The sequence below is a fragment of the Cupressus sempervirens genome, chromosome 10 (genome assembly GCF_028749045.1).
Source record: "Cupressus sempervirens isolate cs-2001-9-10 chromosome 10, ASM2874904v1, whole genome shotgun sequence".
NCBI classification, from domain to species: domain Eukaryota; kingdom Viridiplantae; phylum Streptophyta; class Pinopsida; order Cupressales; family Cupressaceae; genus Cupressus; species Cupressus sempervirens.
In genome coordinates, this window is record NC_143127.1 from 681783561 (window position 1) to 681796592 (window position 13032).

The 13032-nt window shown below is 37.3% G+C and overlaps 1 protein-coding gene across 6 annotated transcripts in view; it reads left to right on the forward strand.

The window, feature by feature from the left end:
* Positions 1-13032, forward strand: part of LOC149535647 (CAAX amino terminal protease family protein) — a 183717-nt gene that overhangs the window by 129185 nt on the left and 41500 nt on the right. For all 6 annotated transcript variants that reach the window (XM_089803459.1, XM_089803461.1, XM_089803462.1 and 3 more), the window contains 2 exons: positions 12161-12210; positions 12370-12462. In XM_089803459.1, coding sequence (XP_089659585.1) covers positions 12161-12210; positions 12370-12462 — 143 coding nt within the window. The remainder of the gene's footprint in view (positions 1-12160; positions 12211-12369; positions 12463-13032) is intronic.

Consider the following 13032-nt stretch of genomic DNA (forward strand, 5'->3'; position numbering starts at 1 on the left):
CTGAGCTCCACTCAAGCAGTCCATAAGATCATCCATCCTTGGCAAAGGAAACCGGTACTTGATGGTTATCCTATTTATAGCTCGAGAATTTGTACACATCCTCCACTCTCCATCCTTCTTGGTGCGAGCACTGCAGGTACTGCACATGGACTCAGGCTCTCTCGAATCAAGCCCTTCCTCAACAGCTCCTGAACCTGTCTATTTAGCTCCTCTGTTTCAGTAGGAGTCATCCTGTGAGCAGCCTTGTTAGGCAAACTAGCTCCCGGAATCAGATCTATCTGATGACTGATTTGCCTTACTGGTGGCAATCCATCTGGAACATTATCAGAGATAATATCTCCAAATTCCCCTAGTAAATCTGAAACTTCAAGTGGTATTTCACTACTACCTTCTTTATCTTTCCTAGGAATCAAAGCATAGCACATATGCTGATGTTTCATGCTATCTAAAAACTTCCTTTCATCAACAAGACAAATCCTAGCAATACTACATACCCTTTCACCTTCCTTTTTCATGGGCTTCAATTTTTGGCGAACTCCATCCTTTGTCAGAGAGTATGTGTTTGCATGTCCATCATGTACTGCATGTCTATCAAACTGCCATGGTCTACCCAACAATAGATGGCAAACATCCATCGAAATAACATCACAGAGAACTTCATCATGGTAACTCCCAATTTTGAATTTCACTAAACATTGTTCACTTACCAGGACCTTATGATCATCTTTTACCCAAGCAATCCGATAGGGCTAGGGATGTTTCTCCCTCTTGAGCTTCAGCTTAGAGACCATCTCTTCTGATACCAAGTTATCAGTGCTACCACCATCAATGATCACGTCACAACATTTATCCTCACACTTGCATCTGGTACGGAACAAACTCCTCCGTTGTCCTGGTTCAATCTCACCACTTAGTAGGACTCTTTCATTTACCAAGGTCTCTCCTCTTTCTGCATTCTCTGAATGTGATGATTGTGCATCCTCATCCACATGAGCAACCCTAGCTTGGCCCTCAGCTCTCCTATCTGTCCTTGTCGTTGAGGGCATTCAAAGGCACAATGACCTTCTTCATTGCAATGGAAACAGGTACCACGGAAGCCGCCTCTTCCTTGTCCACGTCCTCTACCTCTTCCTCTCTGATTTCCAAAGTCTTGATCATGGGAACGGTTGAAACCCTCATTCCTCTGGTTCCTGCTAGTACCCACATTTTCATTTTTCTTTTGGGTTTCATTGCGGCCTCCAGATGATCTACCGCTTCCCCTTCCTCCTTGACCGCGCCCTCTTTGTCTTCCTTCAAACCTTTTATTCAGCTTCTCTTCAACTCGTAGGGCAAACTGGTATGCCTCTTCAACGCTGGTCATTCTTACCAGACTTAATTCCTCCTGGATGCTAGGTCGCAACCCACTGATATAACGAGCAACCTTCTCCTTATTTGCTTCTGCATGTCCCGCTCTAATCAAGAGTCGGTAAAATTCCTCTGTATATTCTTGGACTGATCTTCCTGCTTGCTTTAACCCATGCATCTTCTTAAACAAATGAAGCTCGTAGTCCACAGGAATGAACTGCTTCTTCAATTTGTCCACCATGCGATCCCATCTTGTGATCTTCTCCTTTCCTCTCCTGTTTCTTTCCAATTGAACCTCTTGCCACCAGATTTTGGCATGGCCTTTCAGTTTGGCCTTTGCAAACTTAACTCTATCTGGGTCCCTGATATCCTCATACTCAAAGTATTCTTCCAGTTCATTGATCCAATCGATCAACTCATCTGGTTTCAGATTTCCTGAAAATACACCCACTTCAATTGTAGGTCTTTTCCCAAACTTAGTAATGGCCCTAAAAAGCCTTTCCTCTGCATGATTCAGAACTTCCCCGTCAAATTCCCCTTCTGGTTCCATTACTTCTTCATTGTCATCCTCACTGTCGTCACCTGCGGCAACATTTGCTCCTCTACGGAGCTCCTCTTGCAATGCCTGTACCTGCCTTTGGAGGGCTCTAACCTCCTCAGGATTAATAGCTCTGGCCCTTCCACCACGCTCTCTTCGTGGAGGCATCTTCTTAGCTCAAACCAACAACCACACAGTCCTGGTGCAAACTGCCTCACAGTCGGTGCTCTGTCTACACACTTAGGAAAACCGGCTCTGATACCACTTGATGGGGACACAACCTAAGAACAGAATGGACACAACAGAAAATGGGAAATTATATTAACTGAGAAAATAAGCTAGTACAAACAGTACACAGAAAATAAACTTCAAAACATGCCCTAAGGGCTTACAATAGCATAAATCTGGAGATAATTTCTCCTTTCAGTACCTCCTCTCAAACTCCACTCTGAACTGCCTTTTACAATGCCAGAAATCTCCTTAAATAGACCCCGGAGGGTTAAGGACTAGAAGTACATTCTAGAAAGTGCTAGTAGGCATCCACCGACCAAATAGAAGGTTCCGGAAGCTGCGGTAGAAGTTGGCGCAAATCTAGAAGAATCCAGAAACGGTAATCGAACTTCCGAGAGGCATAACTTTTGAACCTTAGCTCTGATTGACGAACCGTTTACATTTTCGGAAAGCTCTCGAAGCGCTCTATAGCCCTATGGACCAGCTTCGCTCATCCCCCATTTTTCGGCCCTTTTCGAGGTCATTTAATGCCCCTAACTTGACTTTGAAGCATTCTTAGGAGGTCTCCAAAACCCGAAAAACTGCAATAACTTTCAAACCGTGGGGCCTATTGACCTGATTCTTTTTCTAGAATGCTCTAAATCACGATTACATTCATCTGGCCAATTCACACCTTCTAGTTTACCAAAATGATGGCCCAATTACATGCTCCTATTTTTTCGGGATTTTCAAACACACTGATAGTGAAACTGTGAGAGTTGGAACGTTTATTTGACCCAAACAGGTATCCAAAAATGAAAACACATGAAACAGAAACTAAGTCTAAGTACATTTTTTTGGGTGACACAGGATTGCCCTTATCCCTCTGGATGCTCTTGCATCAGCTTCTGTCGCAACCTTGGTGACTATTTTCCTAGTTGGCATGAAGAAGTTTTTAAATAAGTGATTATTAAAGAAATTAATGGGTAATAAAACTTAATTCTGATAAATGAATGCCTTTACGGTTTTTTCGAAGGCATTACGTGATGGTCTCCTGAGGGATTCATTCTACGCAAACGTGATGGTTTCCTGAGTGATTCATTCCACACCTAATTCTAACTTGGGCTCTCCAATGCCAAGCAACTCTCCATGTTGTCAGCTACTACACAGTTATCCATTGAGTGTCTAACTAGGACCTATAGTACTTGCATTGTCTCATGATCTTGGTTTTAGTCATCATTACTGTCTGGTGTGAGTGTTAGCCATGGACATTTGCTTTTGTGTGTTTGTGGTTGGATCATTATCTCTAGTAGCAAGACAGGATTGGACCTACGGGCTTCACGTGGTTGGAGGCATAGCTACCTTTAACACTGCTGGGGACCGGTGTACAGAGACGATTTATTATTCCAGTGCGACCGGTGCTTGATGTTCACTTGGTATATTCGAGATTCCGGAGTATGCTTCCATGTGATTTATGCTTTCTTTGGAATACTTGGATATAATGTTTAGATGATGTAGTTTCTTTGATGCATTCCTATATTATGATGTAGCATATGATTAGATAATGTGATTTGATTGTTTAGAGTATCTATTGCTTATTGATTTAGAATGTTAGATTCCCCGTTCTTATGATGTTATTACGTTTTAGTAGTGACGTCCTCATAAGACAGTTCCAACTATCTAGTTGGCAGTTTTGGATGTTACGCGTAGGGGATGGTTAGGACCTTCGAGGTCTCATGATGCTATTACGGGTGGGAGGAACCATGCACTTAGTTTTGTTGTTTCAGAGGATTGCGATGTTGCTTTCTGTACATTTCCTTTACTGCTATGTTTTCAAGTGGTTGGATGCAGTTTTCGTCTTTCTGTTATAGTGTTCGAGTGTCTAGGCCTTGATTTGTGGATCCGATAATCCTTGGTGTGGAGGAATAGTTTACCTTACTTTTCATCTTTAGTTTTTCTTGCTTGCTGTTGCGATTCCTCGTGTGAGGGTGTGAAGTTTCGCGTGGCTTTCTGCATTTCCTCGCGTGGCTTTCTACGTTTCCTCATGTAGCTTTTTGTGTTTCCTCGCGTGGCTCTTTGCACTTCTTTGTGCGGTTCTTTGTACTTCCTCGCATGAGCCTTGACACTACTTCTGTGAGTTTGGTGGCTAGGGCAAGTATTTCTTCGTGCGAGAGGGTAGTTTCTCACGTGGTTTGGTGCACTTCCTCACGCGAGACTGGAGACCAGTCCATTTCCTCATGCAAGAAATAGGAGGCATCTAGGCTTGGCCGAGGAAAGTTTGAAAGTTGGTTTTGGACAACTTGTTGGATTTCACACCTTTCTAGTTCAAAACAATCTTTCCATGGGGTTTAAAATATATTGTTTAGGTTTATTTTAATATATGCAATGATTCACTTGAGATAGGTTTCAAACCTCTCAAAGTTAAGATAAAGAATCTAGGAAATTTCAGGTCTTTAGGTTTTCAGATTTAACCAAATTTCAAGATTCTACATTTATATTCTAGCATGGTGTTTAGTAGACGAGTGGTTGTAACTTTGAGCCCTCATCCTGTGCATGGCCGTTGTCGGTCTCTGTTTGTAATTCTTGATTATGGTATGGTTAGTTGGAAATGGACTTGTATGTTTAACCATGCTAGGAACTTGTTCTTTGGGTTAAAAAGAATATCTTGTTTGGGATTGTTAGTTTTCAATTCCCTCTTTGAGTTCGTAGATGTTATCTGGAGTTCATTTGGGTATTCTCATGGTTTGTGTTATCTTTGGTGCTTGGGATCTTTGGCAGTGTTTGTAAGACTTTCACTGGTGTAAGTGAACATGTGATCTTAGCCATGTTCCCTATTCTTATTACTTGTTTAAGATGTTTCACTCTTGCACTGGATTACTTCATGTTGTTGCTAAGTAGCTTATCTATAAAAAAAAAATTATTCAGTCCATGTTTTATCCTTGTTCCAAGGATCTTCAGGCAGGGCATTACAATTTACCTCTAAAGAAATCCACTTTTATCTTTGCAAGAGGTTTGGTAAATATGTCAGCAATTTTCTCATTAGTGCCAATGTATACCAACTTGATGATATTACTATCTACCATATCTCTAATGTAGTGATAGGGAATCCCTATGTGCTTAGATTTGTTATGGAAAATCGGATTAACTGATAGTTTTATGCATCTCTGATTATCACAGTGTATGACTGTAGGGTTCAAGGACTTCCCAAATTATCCAACTAGTAACTTCCTTAACCACACTGCTTCTTGGGCTCCCATGGAGGCTGCTATGTATTTTGCTTCTATAGAACTTTGAGCAATTGCAGATTGCTTCTTGTTGAACCATGTTTTATGCAGCTCTGATTATCACAGTTTATGACTGTAGGGTGCAAGGACTTCCCAAATAATCCAACCGGTGACTTCCTTAACCTCACTGCTTATTGGGCTCCCATGGAGGCTGCTATGTATTTTGCTTTTGTAAAACTCTGAGCAACTGTAGATAAGGGTGTACAGTCCATCATTCCAAATTTGTTCAATGTGTCAATAGTATATTTTCCTTGATTTAGGAAAATCTAATTCTCTTTTTGCCACACTTCTTGACCTAGAAAATAGTGCAGGAGACCCATATCTTTCTTATCAAATTCAAACACAAGATCCTGTTTACATTTTATAATGAGATGATTTTCCCCTTTTATTAGTAAATCATCATCATAGAGAAGAAGTATTAACATGTCACAATCTGATAATTTGAAATATATATTTGAATTTGCTTCATTTTTGGAGTATTCTAGTTTGGTAAGGTAACTGTCTATCCTTTCATACCATGCCCTAGGGGTTTGTTTAAGGTCATAGAGAGATTTCTTCAGTTTGCACAAATAGGAGTTCTTGTCATGGATGACAAAGCCTACTGGTTGTTCTAGATATACCTCTTTATCAATAACAACATTTAGAAATGCGGTCTTTACATCCATTTGATGTATCTTCCATCCTTTGGATACTGCATTGGCAATTATGGTTCTTACCAAGGTATATCAAGCAAAAGGGGCGAGTGTTTTTTCATAATCAATTCCAACATTTTTAGAGAACCCTTTGGCAACAAATTTGGCTTTGTATTTTTCAATACTACAATTTGGTGCATATTTGATTTTGAATAGCCATTCAGAGGAGACAACTAATTTGTTCATAGGTTTAGGTATGATATCCCAAGCATCATTTTTCAATATAGATTGATATTCCTCAATCATAGCATCCTTCCAAGCTTGGCATGATAAGGCCTCTTCAACATTTGATGGTTCAAATTTGATGAGCTCGGTTATAAGTGCAACATAGCATGAGTAACCTCTTGTTTTCTTACTTTCTCTAAAGATTTCTTCAGAGGCTACATTATTTTCTTCAACCATCTTCCTTTCTCATAGTGGTCTTTTCTTGTTGTTTGGGATTTCAACATTTTTAGGATTAGACGGTATGAGTTTATGATCTTTTGAACCATTCTCCCTTTGAATCTCAACATTAATGTTTTCATCTAATCCTATAGTTGGTTCATCATTTGGTTCTTCAATATTTTTGGAAAGTTTATATGCAACATGTTCAAATTTAACATCTCTACTGATTTCAATAGTTCTTTGTCCTAGAGTATATACTCTTAATCTCAACATTAGGGTTTTCATCTAATCCTATAGTTGGTTCATCATTTGGTTCTTCAACATTTTTAGAAAGTTTATATGCAATATCTTCAAATTTAACATCTCTACTTAATTCAATAGTTCTTTGTCTTGGAGCATATACTCTATAAGCTTTAGAGGACTCCCTATAACCATCAAATATGCCTTTCTTCCCAAAGGGTTCTAGTTTGGACCTCTTTTATTTAGGAACATGAATATATACAAGACATCCAAAAATTCGTAAGTGACTCAAATCTGGTTTGTTTCCTGTGATGGCTTCTTTAGGTGTCATATTTCTAAGATTGAATGAGAACATTTGTTTTGAATGTACACTGCTGTATTTGAGGCTTCATCTCAGAATTAAGTGTGAAGATTTGATCGTGCATCATGGCTTTAGCGGCTTTAATGATGGTTTTATTTTTCCTTTTTGCTATCGTGGATGATAAGGTATTGTATACTCCCTCTTAATCCCAACAGAAGTGCAAAATTCTTTAAAGTTTTAAAATTTTTTTTTAGTTTTTCGAAGTCTTAATTTTCTTTCCAACTTGCTTTTCAACTAATGCCTTGAACTCTTTAAATTTCAATAATACTTTAATTGATTCTTTAAGCTTTAGAAAGTAAATCCAGGTTTATTTGGAGCAATCGTTAACAAAAGTCATGTAATACAAAAGTCCCCCTAATGAGGGTATTGACATTGGACCACACAAATCAGTAATTTTGATTTATGTTTGCTTCATGAAAAAGATCCTGTGGAATTCTTTTCGAAAGCACATCCCTTGTAGGTTTCAACATGTTCATATTTTAGACTAGGTAAAATGGTCGCAATCTTTTCTATAGAGGGTAGGGCACGGAAATGGAGGTATCCTAGCCTTCTGTGCCAAATTTCATTAGTTTTGGAAATTTCATGATTCAAGGCTAGGTTTTGGGTATTACAAAGTTTATATAGAGTTCCATCTCTAAAACCTATAGTGATTGCATTCTTAATGTTAATTATTTTAGGCCAAGATAGAACCTATCTTCCTGAAAAGTGGCTCGATATCCTTGTTCTTCTAGACCAGAGATGGAGACCAAATTTCTCGTGATGCCTAGTACAATTAGTACATCTTTTAGTTGCAAGGTAACTTTGGTTTTCAATCTTATTGAACAGGTCCCAATTCCTTTCACTGGATGGGTGGAGGTATCCCTTATTGTGACTTCTTGAACTTGTCTCTGAATCCAGTTATGTTTCAAGATGCTCCGCTATCAACTATCCAAGTATTCTTGTTAGTGTTTAGTTCGCTTGATAAGGCTAAAAAGAATAGTGAATTTTTAACTTCCTTGACTTCAGTTATAGAGGCATGAGTTTTCTTTCTTTTTGGGCAATACATGTCAGTGTGTTTGATTTTATCACACTTGTAGCATTGTATTTTAGATATATCCCTTTTCTTGTAGGTTTGATTAGGCTTCCCCCTTTTTCATTTCAAATGTCTTTTCTTTTCTTTATTGTTTGTGTTTGCATTAAGGGCTTGGACTGATCTCTCTTGTAATTAGTCTTGATTCTTTCTGGTTGCAATCATTCTTAAGTTGATGAAATTTTGGTAGTTCAGGCCATCCACTGATCCCTTGAATAAAGGATTCCCAAGAAGTTGGTAACCCTTTAAGGGCTATCAAGGATAATTCCTTGTCGTCTAAATTATTTCCAATAGTGGAAAGTTGATCTCTTAATTCTGAAATTCTCATAAAATATCATGTAATTGTTTCTCCTTTATTCATCTTGATGTGAAGAAGTTGTTGTTTCAAGGTAATCAGTTTGCTTGTATTATTGATTTCATATGTGTTTTGAATGGTCATGAACATATCATAGGCAGTTTTTAATTTTGATATAGTTGGAAGTATATGATCCTTTACAACATTTATAATAATTTTCATAGCTTTATTGTTATGCCTTTTCCATATTGCTTTATCTGGTTCATTTTCAGGCATTGATTTGTTCTCTTCCACATATGATCCTAATTCAAGCTCTCTAAGAATGATCATTATTTGAATTCTCCATGATATAAAAGTTTGAGTAAGTCCTCAAGTCTGACACCATTCACCATGGTAGCACTTTGAGTAGATTTTGAGCAAGTCTGAAGTTTGAGTGGTAATTTCAATATCTTGTTTAAACTCTATCAGTTAGGCCCTGATACCATGTTAAGGAACTGAGGATCTGAGATAGAGTGTGATAATTTAATAATTCCAATTCAAATTGAACAACTGAAAGTGTAAAACTTTGTAAGTGCAGACCTGTGATTATATCCTTTGACCTTTACACTGTTCTGCTATTATTATAATTGTTAAATGATATTTCAAATGCTTAGAATGTATAGGATGAACTTAAGGTATTACTGTGATAAAACATAGAATATAATTTCAAGATTGAATGAATCACTGTGGCAGAGGAAACAATATTGTTGCTGCAGATAATAATATGCCATTGTATTGATATGTTCTCTATAGCAACATCAATAGCCAATATATATGAATCTGAATAGTCATGCCCACGTAGGGGCATGACATGTGGGCATGACTCTACGTGGCTTGTTGTGCCACGTAGGGTCATGTCCCTATGTGGATATGTCTGTTCATGAATTGATACCTATAATCCACGATCATTAGTTAGAGACTGTTCAAATATGTTAGCGGCCCGATCACAAAAGAGGCCTGATTAAATATCATTACAAGGCTCGGTCAAAGTTTGAGATAGAGCCCGATCAGTGCTAAGGCAAATCCATGATATAGAATAAGATAAAGTTCAATATGTAGTGATAGATGTTAATTTAGTAAATCATATTATAATATATATATGCAAGCACACACACATGCGCGCGCGCGCACACACACATACATATATTTAATATATACCATTTAATTTGATTTACTATATGCTTCAATTTGACTGAAGCTACATCTCTAACAGAGCCATCACAATCAATTGAAGACTTAATAATGTTATCAAGAGATAGTTCTTTATCTCCAAGAAATTGATGAAGTTCATGAGATAAGCATGCTGAGGTTGTGTCCACTCATCTTCAACCAATTAAAAGACTCTAGTATCATGTGTCCAAAGTCAGTCAATCAAATCATTCCAAGTGTGCATGTGGTGTCCACTTAATGTCTTTGCCTAACCTATTTTCTCATTTGTTCACAAAAGTAGTGTAATTTTCCCATTGGCCCACAAGGTGGTGCTTTATTATGATTGGATAAGTATTAAATGCTTGTAGCTAGTAGTTGTACTAGGGTTTTCTTCTTAGTTATCGATTTGGGAAACGAATCCGATTCGGGCACATGAATCGGATCCATGGATTCATGATTTTTTTTTCCCCAATTAGGATTTGTGAGTGTATATATATATATAGTTTTAGAACTATGTATATTTTTTTCAGTTTTTAGTATATATAATGCATAAAAGGGTCATTTTAGGATTCAAAAGCAAAAAAATATTTTAAAAAGTCATATTAAATAACTTAAACCCACTTAAAACTGTTGATCCTTGAGGATTCGCGTTGGATCCTTGAGGATTCATGCTTGGATTGATGTAGATCCGGGCAGGATCCTTGTTTTACACAGTGGATTCGTTTGGATTCGTGGGCCATGAATCCAGACGAATCCACTGTTTAAAACAAGGATCCTGCCCGGATTTGCATGAATCCGGATCCGAATCCGGATCCAGCCTCTAGGGCACAAATCCGGTAACTAAGGTTTTGTTGGCATAATCTCAGCCTTTCGTCTTGAATCAGTCCTAGCCATTCATTCTACTTAAATGACTATAAAAGACAAGGGGTTATCATTTGTAAAGCGAGGTTGGAAAATTTGTTGCCTAAATCCTACCAAAATAATTGCTTGTTCGTTGTTGATTTCATGGTGGATTTCTTAAGCTATTTTTGGAGTATTGCACGGTTTCTAGTTTCCTCTGTTTAGATTTTCTTAAGTTGATTAGAAGTTTAAAATAGATAGTCGGATAGTTTAATGGAAGATGTTGTTGGCGTCATGGTGAAAGCAGTGTCCATATGTTTTGGTGCTTGTTGATTGTAGAAGCAGTGTAAGGTTAGCTTGGGCCTACTTGCAGGCACTTCACATCAATTACTTCATGTTCATTGCTTTGCATTATTTATGGTTTTGATGAGCACAAGTAGTTTGAAAATCATATTTGTACCCTTAGAAGATTGTCCCCTTGTTTGCAGAGTTGACATGGCAAAATAAGGACCAGTTTGGTCTCACCACAACATCAACTTTGTCTTGCATTAGGGGAAGTAGTCTAGATTTCTAAATCCTTGTCCTATTTGCACTATAATTCAAACCTATTTTAGAATTAGTACTTTATTTCAAACCTATTTTAGAATTAGTTTGAAGACTTTAATTCCAAAATCGTTTGCATTCGAGAAGCTGATAGATCCTCCACAGAAAAGTTAACATAATTTCCCAAGCGTTAACCAGCAAATCACATCATAAACTGAGTTGGGTCCAACATTAGAAGGAACCTTGGAGTTGCTTCTATGATCTTTATTGCAATCTTTAGCATATGTGGTGTCTTTGTTCAAGAGAGGATTCAATGTTTGGTGTCCTATCTTACGTTACCATAGTTTGCAGACTCGAACTCAGAGAGTACTCGGCAAGCCCAAAATTTTCAACTTGGCAAAAACTCGCCATATACTTGACAAAAACTCGGGAAAAACTCGGCAAATCAGGAAGTATCGATATTTAAAATCTCTTAAAGAAACATATATTCTTTGTAGAATTCAATTACAAAATGTATTAAATTAGAAATTGACATCTCAACAGAGAAAATGCGTGGTTTTATAGCATTATCATCATGTGAAAAATGCATCTAATCTAATGTTTTCTTTGCATTGAGACTTTTTACCCACATATTTTTACATCTATAAATACGCGAGAGTTAAACTTGAGAGTACTCGGCCAGCAAAAATAATTGAGAGTACTCAGGAACTCTTAGAGTACTCGGAGAGTTTGCAAACTATGTACGTTACTAAGTGCTATATCTTGCATGTTGGTGTAGCTACAAAACTCACATCAACAGGTAGTAGTACATTTGCTACTATGCAAGCTGGGTTTTCTCCTCATGGTGTTTTTAGGGTAAATTTTTTAATTTCTTATATTTTTTCTTTTTATTTGCATCATGTATATTTCTGATTTTTGATGAACATCAATTCCTCTTTAATTAACATCATTTGTTGAAACAAGTAGTACGATAGGAAAATTTGTACTTTTTGAATTCTACTTATTTCAGAGAGCTTACAGCTCCACAAACACAGGGAAACTGACATTTGATTGAAGGGAAATATGAAAACCAATTAGATTAGATCATTTACATCATGATAGAGGACGTATAGTCGTAATCTTCCTAGCCTATTGTTATTGTAAAATGATTTCATTTTCTATGTTTCTGGCAGGCTGATGCCTTGGTGAAATTGTTACCTCTTATCGGTGCATCAAATATCAGGTATTTGATTGTAACCACACAATCTATTGTTCCAATCCAAATGTTCTGAGTTTCATGAGATTTTGTCTATTATTGCCATATCTGAACAATTCTGAATGAATTTGGAACTATTTAATACTCTCAAAATTTTGATCTGTACATACATACCCTGTGATTCAGCACTGCTTGCCTGGTAGGTGTGACAGGAATTTTGGCACCAATTTATGAGGAGACTATATTCCGAGGTTTTCTTATGACATCATTGACAAAGTGGTAACTTCTTTACGTTGCTATGAGTATTGTGTATTTTTCAAGTTCTTCCTGTTTATTTATCTATTTTTCATAATAATTCTTGATAGATGGAATGAGTTTGCAGTAACTTATACATGCTGCTTGTGAGGATATACAAAATTCTGCAAATAAATTTTCTATCGAAATATGCTGAACTATTAACCAAATGATGGTAAGGAGTGTACAAAGAGAGCTTGCCAAATGTTCATGCTGAAAACCTTTTAGGTTTTTCATTGATAGAATAATCTATATATCCGAATTGGTAGGGTAAGCTCAAAAAACCCATTTGTCTTTTGTGGAACAGAGATAAACAGATCGATATGTCTGCTGAAAGTAACTGCACAATAAAAATTGCCAAGTGATTTTGCATTATTTAGTTTGTTATACTCATATTGGTCTCACTTTTCTTTTGTCTTTATATGAGTAGTGATCTCTGTAAGTGCTAAGGGTAAGCCACCATCTCTATGCTATATTCTGTTTTATTCTGATATTGCATTGGAAGAGCAGTCAAAAGTCGACCTAGCATTTTGACTTGAAACCAAAGATTTCCCT